This window comes from Oncorhynchus mykiss, chromosome 10 (genome assembly GCF_013265735.2).
Source record: "Oncorhynchus mykiss isolate Arlee chromosome 10, USDA_OmykA_1.1, whole genome shotgun sequence".
Lineage (NCBI taxonomy): Eukaryota > Metazoa > Chordata > Actinopteri > Salmoniformes > Salmonidae > Oncorhynchus > Oncorhynchus mykiss.
Genome location: NC_048574.1, coordinates 45,040,033 through 45,063,432, shown reverse-complemented (window position 1 = coordinate 45,063,432; position 23,400 = coordinate 45,040,033). Strand labels below are relative to the sequence as shown.

At 43.9% G+C, this 23,400-nt stretch overlaps 1 protein-coding gene across 4 annotated transcripts in view; it reads right to left on the bottom strand.

Annotated features, from left to right (window-relative positions):
* The window catches only part of LOC110534027 (leucine-rich repeat and calponin homology domain-containing protein 2), an 82,315-nt gene extending 59,643 nt beyond the window's left edge, over positions 1-22,672 (bottom strand). For 3 of the 4 annotated variants that reach the window (XM_036990424.1, XM_036990425.1, XM_036990426.1), the window contains exon 1: positions 22,371-22,671. In XM_036990424.1, the coding sequence (XP_036846319.1) occupies positions 22,371-22,605 (235 nt within the window). In that variant the 5' untranslated portion in view covers positions 22,606-22,671. Of the gene's footprint in view, positions 1-22,370 lie in introns of all 4 variants that reach the window. The other variant, XM_036990423.1, reaches the window with a different exon arrangement.
* Positions 22,673-23,400: the final 728 nt, after the last annotated feature.

Below are 23,400 nucleotides of genomic sequence, written 5' to 3'. Positions count from 1 at the left end.
TTCCCAGAAACTCATGCACTTCGACACACATAGTCATGTGTGTGTGCTGGTGATGCGTCTCTGCTGATGCAGGTTTAATTGGCCCATGTGGGCCTGTGTGTGCTGGGGCCTGAGCTGATACAGTAATTAGAGACCCGTTTAAGGAGCTGCACAGCCCCTGGTAAACACACACAGCACAGGCTTTTCAATTACTCTTTTTATGGCTGCTCACACACCATCTTTATTAATACATACACGTACATAAGTACAGCAGCACCAAATAAACTATTGGGCAATACATGAATTGGCTTAACTGAATACAAGCCCATAGCTTTTGGGAAGTACTGTATGTATGTAGAGTCCTGTAGATTCAGGAGACATCTCTTTTCTATCCCACACAAACACATAGCCAATACGGTCTTGATCTCAGTCTCTCAGGCTAAACACAGAGACATATTAGGGCTCCCGAGTCGTGCAGCGGTCTAAGGCACCGCATCGCAGTGCCAGAGGCGTCACTCCAGACCCTAGTTTGATTCCAGGCTGCATCACAACCGGCCGGGATCTGGAGTCCCATAGGGCGGAGCACAATTGGCCCAGCGTCGTCCGGGTTAGGGTTCGGCCGGGGTAGGCCGTGATTGTAAATAAGAATGTGTTCTTAACTGACTTGCCTAGTTAAATAAAAGGTTAAATAAAATAAAAATGAATAAACATACAGAGAGATAAGCCTCCCATTAGGGGGTCCGAGAGAGAATTTAAGGTGTCCGACACATCTTTAACAGCTAGTAAAGGCTTTGCGGCCAATTCTATACTGAGAGATATTCTTCCTACATGCATCATTCATGTTGTACAGCACAGGTGTGCATCGATTTCCCCTTTCTGGCATGAAAACGCATCCAAAATGCACATATGCGTGTGCAGATATTACCCCCTCGTCCCAATCCTGTGATGTCAGAAGGTAGGAGCGCTGCATGGGAGCACCGTGTGAGAGAAGTCCATCCTACATGCCTTTGTTCTCTCACATGGCCCAGGCACACAGGGCCTAGCTACCTGGAGCGTTGGGCCAGTAACTGAAAGGTTGCTGATTAGAATCCCCGAGCTGACAAGATATAAATCTGTCGTTCTGCCCCTGAGCAAGGCAGTTAACCCACTGTTCCCCGGGCCAAGATGACGTGGATGTCAATTAAGGCAGCCCCCCGCACCTCTCTGATTCAGAGGGGTTGGGTTAAATGCAGAAGACACATTTCAGTTTTACATCTGACTAGGTATTCCCCTTTCCACGGACTGACTCAACATAACCCAGACCGTACCCACAGACACAGACAGTGAGAATGGCTGACTGACAGAGAGAGATACACGGACAAAGCTGGGGGAAAGACAGAGAGGATCATGGGAGCAGACAGACCGTCTAGACAGACATAAGAGACCGATATGAGAGTGACCAACTCGAGCATCACGTCGCTCTTCTGCTAATATGTGCAGGAAGAGATAGGTTGGGTGGATGTGCTGTGAATGGAAAGGCAAAGGGATCTCTCCCATTAAAAATAAAATAAAAATCAACTAACAGACATTCCCCTTTCCCCCTGAGGGGAAGACCAAAGTTGGCCCAGGCCCTCTTCTACAACTGGAAGTTTTGACTATGCCGGCCCCCATCTGTACATGCCTGCCGCCCCCCCCCCCCCCCCCGCCGGGCTCAACAAAGACCTAGCCACTATTGTTTGGGGAGCGTTTGATGCGCACGGGGTCGATGACGAAGGGGGTGGGGAGAAGAGTGCTGCTTTGCTTTTGTGATGCTGTCCGTTTCTCTGTCTCCATCCTTGCCCCTGACCAAACGCCATCTGTGGCAGGAGCAGGGAAGCAGGCAGGCAGGCAGGAAGACAGCAGGCCCTTTGTCCATTTGCTAGTGCACACAGAGTTCCAGCAAAACACGGCGGACTACCCCCCCAGCCAAACCATCATGCTGCAGCCTCTTCATCAAGTCCAGAAAGGGCTCTTTTATTCAGAGGACATTCAGACTAATAGATGAAGCCTGGTTGGTAGTGACGCTGAGAGCAGGAGGAGGTAGGAGGGTTGAATGAACTTGTAGTGTAATGTGAATAGGTAATGGCCCCGTCACACCTTCTCCAGTGGATGTGGTCTATCGTCTCGCAACAGACCGATGTAAATTAGCCTTGAGATAGGCTTGATATGTGACTAGGCAAGGCTTGATTTTAGTGGACGCATGAACTAGACTTAACCAAACCATGACATTTAGCTCATACTATCTGGTTCTACCATCAGATAATTACCCCTCCGGTAGAGTGGAGTGGGGTGTACTCGGCTGCAAAATGGCTGCCATTTATCACCAAGGTTAGGGTAGCACACCGCTGGTGGATGAAGAGGAGGCACAAAATGTCACCTTTTACTGGAACATCTCCTTTCAATTCAGTTGTTAGTGTACATTCTGTCTTAAAATGCATTATGCAAACATGGTACATTGCATGGAGCAAGAGAGATTGGCTCCAATGAAATGTAGCAACTCAGTCCGTTTGCCTTTCCTGCAAAGCAGTTTAACAAAGGAGACAGTATCGTATCAGTGGTTGTTGGGGCTGGGGCTGCTGGGCTAATTTGATGTGTGTCTCCAGAATGCTAGCTGCTGATCGAGGGAGATGACCTGTGGGGCAGTTGCTCCGCACACATGGCCCTCTGAAGTTACCACAGCACGCGCATGGCTCCAAATTAAACACATTCTAAGCAATGTTCTCCTCAGCTAATCACATTCATTTGGACCAAGATAAAACTCCCTAATAGAATTCTGTCCTTAATAGAATTATCAGCAGTCTTAAGCACACCGGGCATCAACAGAAACAGGGGGGGTGACGGTAAGAAATCTTCTCGCCTAATATAGGCCTCCATCATTTCATTTTGTGTACTGGATTAACCTTCTCACATGATCCTTTCTGTTACTTGTAACGAATTAGTAGACTCGCGTGGATAAGTGTCAATGGACTAGCGTGGATAAGTGTCAATGGACTAGCGTGGCTAAGTGTCAATGGACTAGCGTGGATAAGTGTCAATGGACTAGCGTGGATAAGTGTCAATGGACTAGCGTGGATAAGTGTCAATGGACTAGCGTGGATAAGTGTCAATGGACTAGCGTGGATAAGTGTCAATGGACTAGCGTGGATAAGTGTCAATGGACTAGCGTGGATAAGTGTCAATGGACTAGCGTGGATAAGTGTCAATGGACTAGCGTGGATAAGTGTCAATGGACTAGCGTGGATAAGTGTCAATGGACTAGCGTGGATAAGTGTCAATGGACTAGCGTGGATAAGTGTCAATGGACTAGCGTGGATAAGTGTCAATGGACTAGCGTGGATAAGTGTCAATGGACTAGCGTGGATAAGTGTCAATGGACTAGCGTGGATAAGTGTCAATGGACTAGCGTGGATAAGTGTCAATGGACTAGCATGGATAAGTGTCAATGGACTAGCGTGGATAAGTGTCAATGGCCTAGCGTGGATAAGTGTCAATGGCCTAGCGTGGATAAGTGTCAATGGCCTAGCATGGATAAGTGTCAATGGAGTAGCATGGATAAGTGTCAATGGAGTAGCGTGGATAAGTGTCAATGGAGTAGCGTGGATAAGTGTCAATGGACTAGCATGGATAAGTGTCAATGGACTAGCGTGGATAAGTGTCAATGGACTAGCATGGATAAGTGTCAATGGACTAGCATGGATAAGTGTCAATGGCCTAGCATGGATAAGTGTCAATGGACTAGCGTGGATAAGTGTCAATGGACTAGCGTGGATAAGTGTCAATGGACTAGCGTGGATAATTGTCAATGGAGTAGCATGGATAAGTGTCTATGGACTAGCATGGATAAGTGTCAATGGACTAGCATGGATAAGTGTCAATGGAGTAGCATGGATAAGTGTCAATGGAGTAGCATGGATAAGTGTCAATGGAGTAGCATGGATAAGTGTCAATGGAGTAGCGTGGATAAGTGTCAATGGACTAGCGTGGATAAGTGGCAATGGACTAGCGTGGATAAGTGTCAATGGACTAGCGTGGATAAGTGTCAATGGACTAGCGTGGATAATTGTCAATGGAGTAGCATGGATAAGTGTCTATGGACTAGCATGGATAAGTGTCAATGGACTAGCATGGATAAGTGTCAATGGAGTAGCATGGATAAGTGTCAATGGAGTAGCATGGATAAGTGTCAATGGAGTAGCATGGATAAGTGTCAATGGAGTAGCGTGGATAAGTGTCAATGGACTAGCGTGGATAAGTGGCAATGGACTAGCGTGGATAAGTGGCAATGGACTAGCGTGGATAAGTGTCAATGGACTAGCGTGGATAAGTGTCAATGGAGTAGCGTGGATAAGTGTTCAATGGAGTAGCGTGGATAAGTGTCAATGGACTAGCGTGGATAAGTGTCAATGGACTAGCATGGATAAGTGTCAATTAATGCAAAAGTGGCATAGAATGTATAAATCAACAGTTTTAGAAATATAATATTGTCACTGGCAAAAAGACTGATATTTGATTCTCTTTAATGTTATTGTATGTTAACAATGAGCACGTAGACTTTATCAGCAAAATATGTAACAATAGAACTCTGGCCTGTCTGACAGGCATGCATGTGTTCAGACAGTTTTTCCCCCAGACATGTTGACGCAGACTAGCAAATCTACACAAAACCCCGAGGGACGAAATAGGAGTTCGGATTTTCAGCCATCTGTGAAAATCCTAATCAGATTGCCAAGAGTGTGGCAGCTTCATGAGTCAATACGTGTGCGTAAAATGGGAAAGTGTTAGCATTCTGGAGCCAGCGGAATGTGTATTTACATGGGTGTGTGTGGGAGTAGTGGGTTGTGCGATTTGGTCGGCTGGGAAAATCTAAGAGTGTTTACATGTGTATATGGAGGGAGTGTTGGCGTGTGTGGGGGAGGCGGTACTGTAGTTGAGGGGACTATGGAGGGTGTTGGTGTCCAGTATAACCATACCCTCTTTTGTTTTCATTGGTTGTAAGTGATCACATGACAGAGAGTCAAGCTTCACCACTGTAGCCAAATTTCAACTGACAGTGAAATACTATAGTGCTCAGTAGTCACGACACAATCAAACAATCACAGAACCAAATGTTCATGTTTAAATATCCTATATCTACAGCAGTTACCCCCATCCTATCATTGTTTTTTGTTGGAGGGTAAGTCTCTCTCGTTCTCCTGTATGTGCAGTGCAGTGTGTTGGTGCCCTTTGAGGTAGGGTAGGGTAGAGTTGCATAGCGTAGTAGGGTCATGCAGCAGCATGTTGGCTCAAACATCTGGCAGGTTGGGCATCTGCTCTCCAGCCTCTCTACAAGGTCAGGGCATCGGCTTACAGCTCTTAAACATTGCCATGGGAAAACAAACTGAACTGCCGGCAAACTGTCAACAACATACTGCAAACACACACACAACTTGCCTTTCTCGGTCTTTGTATGCATCTCACGTAAATACGACACACACACACACACACACACACACAAGCTCCATCTCATGAGTTTTGCATGAACACATGGCCTAGGTCTATGTTGACAGCTCCTGCAAGAACCCAACCACTAAAGAACAATGGAAATATAATTTTTCTTCTAATTATTTTACAACACTGTTGCTGTGCTGCTCTAAGTTGTGAAGCATTCTCAAAGTACTCTGTTGTATTCTGTGGTGTGGTTTTCTTGCTCCAGCATTCCATCTTTGATGATTCTGTTTGAGAGTTCTGTCTGCTGAGGATTCCACCTGGGAAGTGGAGTATATTATATACAGGGTTATATACAGGGTTCTGTCATCAGGGGTTGTCAAGAGTTGACCCCATTTAGTTGACATGACGATTGTTTGGTTGATAGAGTTTTAGTCGAGCAGTGGCAAATATATCTATTTTTTCAAACGTTATGGCGCACGAGACACCGGTCTGATTCACGCCTGTCTCAGTGGACTAGTCCATTGCTGAGGCTGCTGGGATGATCCTGTGAAAAAGGAAAAAAAATGCCTACCTGATTACTCATCTCTTGCGCAATTAGCCTACAGCTGTGTCTGTCTGTACAGAGACTCCTGGCACAGGAAACTGAGGGCTCAGACCATTTTACACAATGTTGCTAGAGTGAACCTCCGGCTGTATCCAAGTTAGTTGATACAATGTTTCAAGTTCCTTGCTGACAGGCCAAGCATAGCCAAAGTGATTTATAGGATATTTATTTTTAATAAGGATATTTTCTACCTGCGGGTTGCAATGTTTTTGTTGGCTTTATGTAGGCAATTTTTTACATATTGGTAATGGCAATAAGTTACTTTTAGAGTTGTATAATGTTCATTGAGATGTAATTTGTATTAACCACATGACATTGATTTCGCTATATGAAGACTTTTTAAAAAAATAATTAATTGAAACTGTTCCAAAATGTGCATATGAAATCCTAACTAGCACGCGGATCAGTGGAAATGGTACAATAACATGGCATTCCAAATGGAAAAGGTTGCTGACCGCTGGTGTGGCAGAATCCACGAAGGCTAGCAGCAGCGGGGAACTGTGTTTTTTCTTCTGGTTAGGTTGTATTGGTTTCTGGCTGCCTCTTTAGTCATTTGTGTGTCTTCATTTTTAAATTTCAGTGCTTAAAGCATCAGTCAAATTAGCCTAGATACTGTATAATTTATTTTTATTCAAACATAGGGTGCGTCTACAGTGCATTCGAAAAGTATTCAGACCCCTTGACCTTTTCCTCATTTTTTTTGAATCAGCCTTATTCCCCCCAAAAGTTAATTGTTCCTAAGCTACACACAATTCACCATAATGACAAAACAAAAAACAGGTTAAGAAATGTTTGCAAATATATAAAAAAAATACAGTAATACCTTATTTACATGTCTTCAGACCCTTTACTCAGTACTTTGTTGAAGCACCTTTGGCAGCCTTGAGTCTTCTTGGATATGACGATACAAGCTTGGCACACCTGTATTTGGAGAGTTTCTCCAAATCTTCTATGCAGATCCTTTCAAACTCGGTCAGAATGGATGGGGAGCGTCACTGCACAGCTATTTTAAGGTCTCTCTAGAGATGTTCGATCAGGTTCAAGTCCGGGCTCTGGCTGGGCCACTCAAGGACATTCAGAGACTTGTCCCGAAGCCACTTGTCTTGGCTGTGTACTTAGGGTCGTCGTCCTGTTGGAAGGTGAACCTTCGCACCAGTCTGAGGTCCTGAGCACTCTGGAGCAGGTTTTCATCAAGGATCTCCCTGTACTTTGCTCCATTCATCATTCCCTCGCACCTGACTTGTCTACCAGTCCCTGCCGCTGAAAAACATCCCCACATCATGATGCTGCCACCACCGTGACTCACCGTAGGGATGGTGATAGGTTTCCTCCAGGTGTGACACTTGGCATTCAGGCCAAAGATTTAAATCTTGGTTTCATCAGACCAGATAATCTTTTTTCTCATGGTTTGAGAGTCTTTAGGTGCCTTTTGTCAAACTCCAGGCAGGCTGTCATATGCCTTCCCCTGAGGAGTGGCTTCCTACCATAAAATGCCACTCTACCATAAAATGCCTGATTGGTGGAGTGCTGCAGAGATGGTTGTCCTTCTGGAAGGTTCTCCCAGCTCCAGAGAGGAAATCTGGAGCTCTGTCACAATGACCATTGGGTTCTTGGTCACCTCCCTGACCAAGGCCCTTCTCACCCGTTTGCTCAATTTGCCCAAGCAGCCAGCTCTAGGAAGACTCTTGGTGGTCCCAAACTTCTTCAATTTAAGAATGATGGAGGCCACTGTGTTATTGGGGACTTTCAATGCTGCAGAAAGTTGTTGGTACCCTTCCCCAAATCTGTGCCTCGACACAATCCCGTCTCGGAGCTTTATGGACAATACCGTCGACCTTATGGCTTTGTTTTTGCTTTGACATGCACTGTCAACTGTGGAACCTTATGTAGACAGGTGTGTGCCTTTCCTAATTATGTCCAATCAATTGAATTTACCACAGGTGGACTCCAATCAAGTTGTAGAAACATCAAGGATGATCAATGTAAAATGGGATGCACCTGAGCTCAATTGAGTCTCATAGCAAAGGGTCTGAATACATTTTTTATTTTATTTATTTAAGTAGGCAAGTCCGTTAAGCACAAATTCTTATTTACAATGACGACCTACCCCGGCCAAACCGGACGACCCTGAGCCAATTGTGCGCCCCGCCCTATGTGCCAGTCAACAGTACCAGTCCAAAGTTTGGACACACCTACTCTTTCAAGAGTTTCTTTATTTTACTATTTTATACATTGTAGAAAAATAGTGAAGACATCAAACTATGAAATAACACAGAATCATGTAGTAAAAAAAAAAAAAAAAAAGTGTTAAACAAATCAAAATATATATTTTATATTTGAGATTCTTCAAAGTACCCACCCTTTGCCTTGATGAAAGCTTTGCACACTCTTGGCATTCTCTCAACCAGCTTCACAAGTCTTGAAGGAGTTCCCACATATGCTGAGCACTTGTTGGCTGCTTTTTCTTCAGTCTGCGGTCCAACTCATCCCAAACCATCTCAATTGGGTTGAGGTTGGGTGATTGTGGAGGCCAGGTCATCTGATGCAGCACTCCATCACTCTCCTTCTTGGTCAAATAGCCCTTAGACTGGAGGTGTGTTGGGACATTGTGTTGAAAACCAAATGATAATCCCACTAAGTACAAACCAGATGGGATGGCGTATCACTGCAGAATGCTGTGGTAGCCATGCTGTGCCTTGAATTCTAAATACATCACTGACAGGGTCACCAGCAAAGCACCCACACAACATTACACCACCTCCTCCGTGGTGAAAACCACACGTGGAGATCATTCGTTCACCTACTCTGCATCTCACAAAGACACGGCGGTTGGAACCAAAAATCTCAAATTTGGACTCAGACCAAAAGGCCAGATTTCCACCGGGCTAATGTCCATTTCTCGTGTTTCCTGGCCCAAGCCCAATGGCGTGAAAGCTTAAGAATGCCGCTAAGATTAGACCTTTGTCTCCGGAGTACACATCTTCATCTCCTGAATACAAACCAAGTAAAAACGTCACGTTACGTCTTCTTGCTTTCCTCAGAACCTTGATGATCTCGAAGTGGAGTAGGTTGGCAGTGGTGAGCACTCTGAAGTTGAGCCAGACCAGGACGAAGTGGGTCTACCTGCGGTTACAGGTGTGGTAGAATCCTACCAGAGAAGAGTTTGGACCAGTGAGAATTAGATTTTTGGATAGAGTGGATTCCAGCTCACAAAACGGGACCCCCAAGTGCTGAAACGCGTAAAAATTCTATCCTCGGTTGCAACACTCCCTACCGAGTTCCAAACTGCCTCTGGAAGCAAGCTTCATGAAATGGGTTTCCAAGGCCGAGCAGCTGCACAAAAGCCAAAGATCACCATGCACATTGCCAAGCGTCAGCTGGAGTGGGTGTAAAGCTCACTGCCATTGGACTCTGGAACAGTGGAAACACCTTCTCTGAAGTGATGAATCACAAATCTGGATTTGGCAGATGCCAGGAGAACTCCACCTGCCCGAATACACAGTGCCAACTGTAAAGTTTGGTGGAGGAGGAATAATGGTCTGGGGATGTTTTTCATGGTTTGGGCTAGGCCTCTTAGTTCCAGGGAAGGGAAATCTTAACGCTACTGCATACAATGACAAAACAGAATCATCTGGCATATATGTGATATGTTAATACATCCATGTTTTATGCGTTATCCACACTCTCGTCCTCATAAGAACGTCCTTGGAGAATGCACTCAGAGCATGGAGCACGGTAATATGCATATTGAGAAACCACTATAGTTTCTACCTGATAAGGTCAGGTTAGGTTATATTTGCTATTCTGCGAGGCCCTATATTCAAATTTTTAAAATTGTGACATGCACTGAGTACAACAGGTGCAGATCTTACTGTGAAATGCTTACTTACAAACCCTTAAACCAACAATGCAGTTCAAGAAATAGAGTAAAGAAAATATTTGCTAAATAATAAAATGTCACACAATAAGATTACATTTCAATAAGGAGGCTATACTGTATACAGGGGGTACCGGAACCAAGTCAATGTGCGGGGGTACAGGTTAGCCGATGTCATTTGTACATGTAGCAAAGAGAACAGTCTATGACTTGGGTGGCTGGAGTCTTTGACGACAACAAAAAAAATCCCGGGCCCACTATGTTGCTTTAGGTGCCATGGATTCGGACATGTTGCAGCAGTGTGTAGAAAGAAGAACCCATGATGTGAGAAATGTACAGGAGGGCATAGTCAGAGAGAGTGGCATTTGGGCCAGTCGTGGCACTTGATGAAGCATTGTGGCCAGTTGCATCACCTAAGGTATTTGCGCCAGTTGCCACACTTGCTGATTTGAAGTACCCTGTGAGAGAGAAACAGGTTGAGAGAGTGCCAGACTTTGCGTGGGGCAATAAGTTTCCTATGCTGACGCAGTGAAGAGAGTAGAGGATAGCCCAAGCGTGAGTGATTTGACTGGGAGCCACCCAGTGAATAGGCCTGACGAGAGAGAGATCCAGAAAGTACACGTTTAAGTAAGATTGGATTTCTTGCATTTATAGCCATGTTGATCAACTGCACTGCGTTGAAGGAGTGGAAATCACAGAAGATGGATGTGGTAGTTGCAGCAGCAGAGAAATGTAAGAGATATTTTAGTTCAGAAAATCTACAGGAAGTTTTGAGATGAGAGAAGGGGTTCCTCCCAGGCCGACGGCCTGGTGTAGGATTGTTTAGGGACAAAGTAGTGGGATGAGGTGGTGGGTTTTGGGGAGTGTATAGGTGCAGGGTTTGATGGTGGTGCAAAATGTTTGGTAACGGAATTTCTCCCAAACTAAATATAAAAGTGTTGATATTAGTTGTCAGGGGTCTTTACTTCAACATGATTGTGTTTTGATGTATTTCTAATAGTCTAAAGACTTTTTCTGCTAGATGTTTTCTAAGACCCCTTTTCCATTTGTTTGACCAGAAAAAAAATCCTTTGCTTTTTTCAAATTTTAAGATGGAAATTGTTGAAAAATGTACAATATATGCCTTCATTTCTCTTAACTTTCATTTGAAACCCAATTTGATATACTCCCATGAACTTAACTTGCTGGGGCTCATGTGTCCTTTTACATGGGAAACGCCCTGGTGCTCATGTGTCCTTTTACATGGGAAACGCCCTGGTGCTCATGTGTCCTTTCACATGGGAAATGCCCTGGTGCTCATGTGTCCTTTTACATGAGAAACTCCCTGGGGCTCATGTGTCCTTTTACATGGGAAACTCCCTGGTGCTCATGTGTCCTTTTACATGGGAAACTCCCTGGTGCTCATGTGTCCTTTTACATGGGAAACTCCCTGGTGCTTATGTGTCCTTTTACATGGGAAACTCCCTGGTGCTCATGTGTCCTTTTACATGGGAAACACCCTGGTGCTCATGTGTCCTTTTACATGGGAAACTCCCTGGTGCTCATGTGTCCTTTTACATGGGAAACTCCCTGGTGCTCATGTGTTCTTTTACATGGGAAACTCCCTGGTGCTCATGTGTCCTTTTACATGGAAATGCCCTGGTGCTCATGTGTCCTTTTACATGGAAATGCCCTGGTGCTCATGTGTCCTTTTACATGGAAATGCCCTGGTGCTCATGTGTCCTTTTACATGGAAATGCCCTGGTGCTCATGTGTCCTTTTACATGGAAATGCCCTGGTGCTCATGTGTCCTTTTACATGGAAATGCCCTGGTGCTCATGTGTCCTTTTACATGGAAATGCCCTGGTGCTCATGTGTCCTTTTACATGGAAATGCCCTGGTGCTCATGTGTCCTTTTACATGGAAATGCCCTGGTGCTCATGTGTCCTTTTACATGGAAATGCCCTGGTGCTCATGTGTCCTTTTACATGGGAAACGCCCTGGTGCTCATGTGTCCTTTTACATGGGAAACGCCCTGGTGCTCATGTGTCCTTTTACATGGGAAATGCCCTGGTGCTCATGCGTCCTTCTACATGGAAATTACCATGAACAGATCCTCCTGAAGAAGAGAGAAGAAGTGCCTGCCCTGGTTTGTCCAACCATCTATCTATAATGTGTTTTTCTGAACTAATGACAATTATTTTCATGTCATGACTGTCAGTGTCATGTGCAAGAATTGTCTACTGACTTACAGTTTCTTGGATAAAGAAATCACAATCATTAAAACCTTAACTTTACATGATCCGTCTGTCAACTGCTATTCAAAGCGCTACTGACTCAATCGTCCTAAAACTAAAATAGAGAGAGGTTTCTTTTTCTGAACCAGAAGTCATGTACTTGGACTTAAAATCAGCGTAGAAATAGGACACATTATCCATGCAACTGAAGCATTTCTCCTTTCATCCCAACAGTGTTCTTTGAACAGGACTATCTCCATCTGCCAGTTGAGATTTAATGGAGGATTTGATAATGCCAGCTTAAACATTGTATTCCATTTCTTTCATTTTTTTCTCTCTCAAATATGACAAAGTCATCAAGAGGAATCCCTTGTGGAAAATGGCAAAAAGGAAGAAAAAAAATGGCTGCCTTTTCCTTTTACGCAAAAGCCTTTTTCGCCACTGTTCACCTATCCTCACATTCTACACTACAAGGTGTTACAATCATGTGTGAATGGAAATGCACCTTCTATAAAACAAAAACAGCCTTCTTTATCCATCCGCTTGTCCTCACTTCCTTTAGCAGCACTAATCTACAGCAAACATATCCTTTTGTAGCACAGAGAAAAAGGTGAATGTAGCAGCACTGACCAAACACACCACACCCATAGCAGTATATTCAGCCAATCGTCTTCTTGCCTTACATACTGTCTGCAACAACACTCTAAATCACTATCAACACTCCATGCGTTCAATGTCAACATGGGCGGCATATCTCTCTTCTTTCACAGGTCCTCACTATCCTTACACTTAAATAACTTGCCAAGTAACTTCTCACTGGCAGGTCTTGCCTTTGACAGGAACATTACATCCTACCTGATAAGACAATAAGCCTGCTCGGTCACCACTACACACACACGCACGCACGCGCACACACAGCCATGCCAGAAATAGTGCACACAAACTTCCTGTATTCACAGCTTCTCATGTCTCGGTATGATGCATTTTTTATTTATACACGTCGCTCTGGTATTCTTGTCCAGTGATAGACCATAGCAACAGTATACACTTAACACTTACTATGATGTGCTGAAACCAACTCACACGGTCATCATGTCACAAGATTGAAGTCAGATCATGTGTTGAACTGATCAAACTGTGACGTTAGTATGTTTTGTTTTTAGCAGCTAACAAATGCATCTCGTTCCAAAAATAGACCAACAAGTATCTCGTTAGCTGGCTGAAGGAACATTCCATGTATAATTCAAACACAGCACTTCAAAGTAGGCAAGAATAAATTAACATCTCTGAGGCAGTCTAGTAGGCATACTGTAGGTCTCTCCTATCTACACTGAAAAAAATATATATATAAAAGGCAACATGTAAAGTGTTGGTCCCATGTTTCATGAGCTAATATATATATATTTTTTTAAATCACAGAAATGTTTCATACACACAAAAAGCTTATTTCTCTCTAATTGTGCACACATTTGTTTACATCCCTGTTAGTGAGTTATCCTTTCTCAAGATAATCCATCCACCTGACAGGTGTGGCATATCAATAAGTTAATTAAACAGCATGATCATTACACAGGTGCTACTTGTGCTGGAGACAGTAAAAGGCCACTAAAATGTGCAATTGTCACAACACAATGCCACAGATGTCTCAAGTTGAGGGAGCGTGCAATTAGAATGCTGACTGCAGGAATGTCCACTAAAGCGGTTGCCAGAGAATTGAATGTTAATGTCAATGAAAATGTCACAGTTCTTCCATGGCCTGCATACTCACCAGGCATGTCACCCATTGAGTATGTTTGGGATGCTCTGGATCAATGTGTACGACAGCGTGTTCCAGTTCCTGCCAATATCCAGCAACTTTGCACAGCCATTGACGAGGAGTGGGACAACATTCCAAAGGCCACCATCAACAGCCTAATCAACTCTCTGCGAAGGAGGTGTCACACTCCATGAGGCAAATGGTGGTCACACCAGATACTGACTGGTTTTCTGATTCAGGCCCCTACTTTTTTTTTTAAGGTATCTGTGACCAACAGATGCATATCTGTATTCGCAGTCATGTGAAATCCATAGATTAGTGCCTAATATATTTCAATTGACTGATTTCCTTATATGAACTGTAACTTAGTAAAATCTTTGAAATTCTTGCATGATGCATTTAATTGATATATTTGTTCAGTATAAGTAGAGGGGACTCTTGCATATAGGACACAATTCTTTACCTAAATGTACACAATAAATCACAACCCACTGGACACAGACCTCAAATCAATTTCTATTCCACGTTGGTTCAACAGAAACCAGTATGTGCCCAGTGGGAATGAACTTTATTACTCTGTATTCATTTTTAACTAAGACCTTTGTGAAACCTGATTTAAATCATTTCCCTAACATCACAGGCTAGGAGCTATTTTCAATCTGACTAGGCTGATGTTTGCCATTTCCCCTTCATTTGTTATGAGACATCAGGCAGGCACACTGCCTGATGTGTTTGCATTTGTCAACTAGCTCACCCGAGTAGCCTACATTGCCCACCAAGACCATGCAATGACATAATTAGACACCCAAACAACAAACACAAACACACAGAAACACAAACCAACTCCTATACAGTCACTTCCTCTTGAATTAGTTACCCTGGGTTTGCAAAAGGAAGACTCTGTTCCTCTGAAACTAGTGACTTGTTTGGAAACAGTGGGTGTGTTAATTCAGGAGCTGACAGGGGGTTGACCCAGAAACAGCTAGTTTTGTTTTAACACATGGGCACTAACTCCATCAGAGGCCTTGACAGCAGACGACTGCAACCAAAACAGACAACTTTACATAACACGCACATTATGAATAGCCCTTTAGAATCATTGTCATACTAGATCACTGTCCTATTCACAGAAGAATTGAGACTAATCCCACTACAGTACTGAACACCAGGGGAGTCATGCACCACCATAATCTGAGGGGGCACAAATTACATGAGGAAGGCTTTGGGGTGGACCGGAGGTGGGCTAAATTGGAGAATTTAACATTTTTTCAAGCACATGAAACTACTTTTTCCTACCATCTAGAGCCATAATCATTATGCTTAATCGATGTTAACAATCATTTATCTGCATCCTCCTGACAGGTGTTTTTTTTTTTTTTTTTATTATAAACTAAATATGCATCTCTACTCAAATCTTGGTAAATGATTGAAAGGAATATGAGTCTTGTTCAGTACATTCAGTAACTGTTTGCTTTTCTGAGGTCTACCAATGGTGTTAGCAGGCTTTTTTTTATTTCACCTTCATTTCAGATGCCAAGATGACGTAGCAGTCAGACGTCTTTGTCCTGTCGTGTCCCTTGTATATATCGTTTTACATATTTTTCGTCGCATATCCTTTAAATTATTTTGCTAAACCTCATCATCTAAATACTCTCCTGCAACCCGCCTCACCCAATGTGGCGTGGATCTGCTTTTTTTTCCTAAAGTATTTAGATTTACTTCGGATCTGGAATCCCTCAACTGAAGCTAGCCCGGCCAGGGCTCCTGTGCTACCACCGAAGCATACTCCTGGGCTGCAATATCGGCCTGCTAGCTACCTAGAGCTACTTGGAACCCTACTAATTCAACGACTGGTCTATCGACGTCACCGCACGAAGATTCAAAAACAGACTTACCCCCATTGCGACGTCCCCCCCCCCCCCCCCCCAAAGGCTAACTTTCAGCCGTATTCATTGACCTGGCCAAGGCTTTCGACTCTGTCAATCACCACATCCTCATCGGCAGACTCGATAGCCTTGGTTTCTCAAATGATTGCCTCGTCTGGTTTACCAACTACTTCTCTGATAGAGTTCAGTGTGTCAAATCGGAGGGCCTGTTGTCTGGTCCTCCGACAGTCTCTATGGGTGTGCCACAGGGTTCAATTCTCGGGCCGACTCTCTTTTCTGTATACATCAATGATGTTGCTCTTGCTGCTGGTGATTCTCTGATCCACCTCTACGCAGACGACACCATTTTGTATACTTCTGGCCCCTCCTTGGACACTGTGTTAACTAACCTCCAGACGAGCTTCAATGCCATACAACTCTCCTTCCGTGGCCTCCAACTGCTCTTAAACGCAAGTAAAACTAAATGCATGCTTTTCAATTGATCGCTGCCCGCACCTGCTCGCCCGTCCAGCATCACTACTCTGGATGGTTCTGACTTAGAATATGTGGACAACTACAAATACCTAGGTTAGACTGTAAACTATCCTTCCAGACTCACATTAAGCATCTCCAATCCAAAATGTAATCTAGAATCGGCTTCCTATATCGCAACAAAGCATCCGTCACTCATGCTGCCAAACATACCCTCGTAAAACTGACCATCCTACCGATCCTCGACTTCGGTGATGTCATCTATAAAATAGCCTCCAACACTCTACTCAACAAACTGGATGCAGTCTATCACAGTGCCATCCGTTTTGTCACCAAAGCCCCATACACTACCCACCATTGCGGGCTTCATACTCGTCGCAAAACCCACTGGCTACAGGTTATCTACAAGTCTCTGCTAGGTAAAGCCCTGCCTTATCTCAGCTCACTGGTCACCATAGTAGCACCCACTCGTAGCACGCGCTCCAGCAGGTATATCTCACTGGTCACCCCCAAAGCCAATTCCTCCTTTGGTCGTCTTTCCTTCCAGTTCTCTGCTGCCAATGACTGGAACGAACTGCAAAAATCTCTGAAGCTGGAGACTCATATCTCCCTCACTAGCTTTAATCACCAGCTACCAGAGCAGTTTACAGATCACTGCACCTGTACTTAGCCTATCTGTAAACAGCCCATCTATCTACCTACCTCATCCCCATACTGGTATTTATTTATTTTGCTCCTTCGCATCCCAGTATCTCTACCTGCACATTCATCTTCTACCGATCTATCATTCCAGTGTTTTAATTGCTATATTGTAATTACTTCGCCACCATGGCCTATTTATTTCCAAAGAAGCAAAATAAATAAAATAACAGTATGGGGATGGGGTAGTTGGATGGGCTATTTACAGATGGGCTATGTACAGGTGCAGCAGTGATCTGTAAGCTGCTCTGACAGCTGGTGCTTAAAGCTAGTGAGGGAGATATGAGTCACCAGCTTCAGTGATTTTTTTGCAGGCTTGCCAGCTAAGATGGCGCTGGAGAAGAATGTTGACGTTTTACATGTTCCTATCCAATTGTGTTTTTTTGTTTGTTTCTTTGTGGTGTTTGTAACTTATTTTGTACATGTTGCTGATATGGTCTCTTATGACTGAAAATAACTTCTGGACATCAGAACTGCGATTACTCACCACGAACTGGCAGAATCCTTTTTTTCCTTTAACGAGTCCGACGAGCCCAACCTGAATGACATATTGCTTTCCCGGGAACAGGCCCAGATCTCTGTCATTTGCCTGAAGAGAAGTCGGAGAAAAAGGGGCCGGTGGGCGGGCTGCCTTCTGAGAACTCATAGGTGATTGAATAAACCCCAACTGCCTTCCATTCTGCTAGCAAACGTGCAATCTTTGGAAAATAAAATCGATGACCTACGTGGAAGATTAAACTACCAACAGGACATTCAAAACTGTAATATCTTATGCTTCACGGATTCGTGGCTGAATGACAACATTATCAACATACAGCCGGCTGGTTGTGCGCTGTACCGGCAGGATAGAACAGCAGCATCTGGTAAGATAAGGGGCAAGGGACTATGTATTTTTGGAAATAAACAGCTGGTGCACAATATCTAAGGAAGTCTCAAGGTTTTGCTCACCTGAGTTAGTGTGGTCTACAGCTTATCATGAGATACAAATAAAAACTCTCTAGGTAGATAGAGTATATGTCGTAGCTGTCTACATACCACCACAGACTGATGCTGGCACAAAGACTGCACTAAATGAGCTGTATTCAGCCACAAGCAAACAGGAAAATGCTCACCCAGAGGCGGCGCTCCTAGTGGCCGGAGACTTTAATGCAGGGAAACATAAACTGATCTTACCAAATTTCTATCAGCATGTTAAAGGTGAAACCAGAGGGGGAAAAAAAAACTCACATAGAGATGCAAACAAAGCTCTCCCTTGCCCTCCATTTGGCAAATCTGACCATAATTCTATCCTCCCGATTCCTGCTTACAAGCAAAAATTAAAGCAGGAAGCACCAATAACTTGAACAATAAAAAAGTGGTCAGATGAAGCAGATGCTAAGCTACAGGACTGTTTTGCTAGCACAGACTGGAATATGTTCCGGGATTCCTCCGATGGCATTGAGGAATACACAACATCAGTCATGGGCTTTATCAATAAGTGCATCGATGATGTCATCCCCACAGTGACCGTACATACATACCCCAACCAGAAGACATGGATTACAGGCAACATCTGCACTGAGTTAAAGGCTAGAGCTGACTCTTTCAAGAAGTGGGACTCTAACCCGGAAGCTTATAAGAAATCCCGCTATGCCCTCAGACGAACTATCAAACAGGCAAAGCATCAATACAGGACTAAGATCGAATCGTACTACACCGGCACTGGTGTTCGTTGGATGTGGCAGGGCTTGCAAACCATTATAGACTACAAAGTAGAGGTCGACCAATTAATCGGAATGGCCGATTAATTAGGGCCGATTTCAAGTTTTCATAACAATCGGAAATCTGTATTTTTGGGCGCCGATTTGCCAAAAAAACTACTTTTTTTTACTACTTAGGAACGGTGGGTTAACTGCCTCGTTCAGGGGCAGAAAGACAGATTTTCACCTTGTCAGCTCGGGGGATTCAATCTTGCAACCTTACAGTTAACTAGTCCAACGCAATAAGGACCTGCCTCTCTCTCGTTGCACACCACAAGGAGACTGCCTGTTACGCAAACGCAGTAAGCCAAGGTAAGTTGCTAGCTAGCATTAAACTTATCTTATAAAAAACAATCAATCATAATCACTAGTTAACTACATGGTTGATGATATTACTAGATATTATCTAGCGTGTCCTGTGTTGCATGTAATCTGACTGAGCATACAAGCATACAAGTATCTAAGTATCTGACTGAGCGGTGGTAGGCAGAAGCAGGCACGTAAACATTCATTCAAACAGCACTTTCGTGTGTTTTGCCAGCAGCTCTTCGTTGAGCATCAATCATTGCGCTGTTTATGACTTCAAACCTATCAACTCCCGAGATGAGGCTGGTGTGACCGAAGTGAAATGGCTGGCTAGTTAGCGCGCGCTAATAGCGTTTCAAACTTCACTCGCTCTGAGCCTTGGAGTGGTTGTTTCCCTTGCTCTGCATGGGTAACGCTGCTTCGATGTGGTGGCTGTTGTCGTTGTGTTGCTGGTTCGAGCCCAGGTACGGGCGAGGAGAGGGACGGAGGCTATACTGTTACACTGGCAATACTAAAGTGCCTAGAAGAACATCCAATAGTCAAAGGTTAATGAAATACAAATGGTATACAGGGAAATAGTCCTATAATAACTACAACCTAAAACTTCTTACCTGGGAATATTGAAGACTCATGTTAAAAGGAACCACCAGCTTTCATATGTTCTCATGTTCTGAGCAAGGAACTGAAACGTTAGCACATATTGCACTTTTACGTTCTTCTCCAACACTTTGTTTTTGCATTATTTAAACCAAATTGAACATGTTTCATTATCTACTTGAGGCTAAATTGATTTTATTTATGTATTTTATTAAGTTAAAATAAGTGTTCATTCAGTATTGTTGTAATTGTCATTATTACAAATACATATAAAAAAATAAAAATAAAATATTGGCCGATTAATCGGTATCTGCTTTTTTGGTCCTCCAATAATTGGTATCGGTATCTTCGTTGAAAAATCATAAATCGGTCGACCTCTACTACAAAGGGAAGCACAGCCGAGAGCTGCCCAGTGACACGAGCCTACCAGATGAGCTAAATGACTTCTACGGTCGTTTCGAAGCAAATAACACTGAAACATGCATGAAAGCACAAGCTGTTCCGGAAGACTCTGTGATCACGCTCTCCACAGCCGATATGAGTAAGACCTTTAAACACGTCAACATTCACAAGGCCCCAGGGCCAGACGGATTACCAGGACGTGTACTCCGAGCATGTGCTGACCAACTGGCAAGTGTCTTCACTGACATTTTCAACCTCTCCCTGTCCGAGTCTGTAACACCAACATGTTTTAAGCAGACAACCATAGTCCCTGTGCCCAAGAACACTAAAGGTAACCTGCCTAAATGACTACCGACCCGTAGCACTCACATCTGTAGCCATGAAGTCCTTTAAAAGGCTGGTCATGGCTCACATCAACACCATTATCCCAGAAACCCTAGACCCACTCCAATTTGCATAACGCCCTAACAAATCTACAGATGATGCAATCTCTATTGCACTCCACACTGCCCATTCCCACCTGGACAAAAGGAATAACCTATGTGAGAATGCTATTGGCCGCTCAGCGTTCAACACCATAGTGCCCTCATCAATAAGGGACTAAACACCTCCCTCTGCAACTGGATCCTGGACTTCCTGACGGGCTACCCCCAAGTGGTAAGGTTAGGAAACAACACATCCGCCATGCTGATCCTCAACACAGGGGCCTCTCAGGGGTGCATGCTCAGACCCCTTGTGTACTCCCTGTTCACTCATGACTACATAGCCAGGCACGACTCCAACACCATCATCAAGTTTGCCGATGACACAACAGTGGTAGGCCTGATCACCGACAACGACGAGACAGCCTATAGGGAGGAGGTCAGAGACCAGGCCATGTGGTGCAAGGACAACAACCTCTCCCTCAACGTGATCAAGACAAAGGAGATGATTGTGGACCACAGGAAAAAGAGGACCGATCACGCCCCCTTCTCATCGACGGGGCTGTAGTGGAGCCGGTTGAGAGCCTCAAGTTCCTTGGTGTCCACATCACCAACAAACTAAAAATGGTCCAAGCACACCAAGACAGTCATGAAGAGGGTACGACAACACCTATTCCCCCTCAGGAGACTGAAAAGATTTGGCATGGGTCCTCAGATCCTCAAAAGGTTCTACCTCTGCACCATCCTGACTGCTTGCATCACTGCCTGGTATGGCAACTGCTCGGCCTCCGATCGCAAGGCACTACAGAGGTTAGTGCGTACGGCCCAGTACATCACTGGGGCAAAGCTACCTGCCATCCAGGACCTCTACACCAGGCAGTGTCAGAGGAGGGCCATAAAAATTGTCCAGCCAAGTAATAACAAGCATGAAGCTCAGTATGTTTAACTGCATTCTGTCTCATCACCACCATCAATAATTCCACCACCTGGCTTCAGAGGCCACACAATCAGGCACCACATGCATGATGTACAGTTGGCTATTAGACCCTGCAGTCTGGGAATCCAGCAGCATCATCATTTCATAAGACAAATTAATGCTTCAATTCTGCCAAAACATACATAAGCTACATCTACATGGATTCAATAAACTGTAGGCTATTGATAGTGTATAGTATAGGCCTGCTATGTGTTCAACCACATGAACAGCATACATTGTACTCTCAAATCGACATGTGATATTTGACCTCTTGAGAATAAAATATACATTTACTAATTTCATATCTATTCACTTAAAATTATGATTCAACAGAAATTAAACGAATGTGTCTGTTCAATCCAAATCGATCTCGTACATCCCTAAGGGGGTAATGCGCCTATACACCCATCATTGTGGCTATGGAGACGGCGTATCTTTTGTCTTCGTCTGCCGGAGACAAAATAGCATATCAGTGAACATGCATAAATATTCATTGGGCAAGGTTTTACGATTCATCTTCCCATTCGCTAATAATGTGCTTCACCTAGCCAGGCTACTCACCATCTAAATGTAGGTTAATGTAAAGCCACTCTATCGCCCTGACTTAGTTGCGCTTGTCATTTCATTCATGCATATGGTATCAACAAGGGAGCGATTGGGGAGTAAACGATCAAAACAACTAAACAAGCCGTTGCCGCGGCATTGCAATCACAATTGTAGAGAACGTGAATACTATGGCACATTTTTACACATTCAGCTCAGCCATTCTATTCCTTGCTTAGACACCACGATACGAAAGCCAATGCAACACTGTGTCTATTGCACAATTCATCAAACAGAGCTGTTTGTGAAAATAGCTCATGGTAGGCTAATATAATAGTGCGCACCACGTTCAATTGTATACACATTTTGCTACCTTGTTGCATGGCACGCCTATTTGTTCAACCAGCTGAAGCCAGCGGGTCTCAGGAACAGCGAGCACTTCGGAAACCCACCTGCCTGCGTTGTATCAGTAAGATCATAGCACAGTCCAGGGTAGTCTCTCAGCTTCCTCCCGCTAAGATTCAACGTCCCTGAGCACACAGCATCCTCCAGAGCGCGGTCTAAACTCCGGGCCGTGTGGAGCTGATGCTGGTTGATCCCCGGGTTCCAGTGAGGTCCGTTGGATAAGTGATGGTTTGGAAGAGCAGTTACAGCTCCCACACCTCCCTGACTCGACGCCATTTTCATAAGAGGAATTATTCTTACAATAATAACAAGCGGTAGTTTCTCTGCCCATGCGCACAAAGTAGAGACTCCTGGGACTGTAGGCTAGACGTTAGGGGAAGGGCTTCTGAGAGGGCGTGGGCTCGGTTTAGCGCCGATGCTAAATTCGTTTTTTACTGGATATTTGGTGGATATTCTCTCGTAAATAGCTATTGAACCAAGCATGCCATAACTTTGAATAAGGTATATTCTGAAACAGGGTTGGAGGGATAAAAATCCTCACTTTTTTTGTTTTTGTTTTAAATAATAGGATCTAATATTTCAATCTTGAATAGCTCTTTCACAAAGCATGCCATGACTATGAAAATGATATATTCTGAGTAAAGGGAGGTTGAACAAAAATGGTCTATGTGCTTATGGATAATTGGTTATTTGATTCTAAAGATGACTTGGAAAAAACGGAAAACGGCTCATTTTTTTGTTTTTAAATTTGAAAAACGAAAATCGGAAAACGAATTGATTTGTCATTTATTGTGTCAAAATTATTATTATTATTAACCCTGCATTCTAATTAATTAAAAGCCCCTAAAATAATCTGTGTTTTTATTTACAGTAGTGATGGACAGCTGGAGGCATTTTGTTTTTCACAAGTGTAGCAGGCTGTGAGTTCTGCAAACACCGTTTCCAGGATGGGCTATTAGCACAACAATAGACTCTTCAACCTTTACAAAAGGATAGTTGTGCTGCCATCCTGTTAGAAGGTAACAGATTATTTTATTACAATGGTTAAATTGGATTTTCATTGTGTTCAATGGTGTT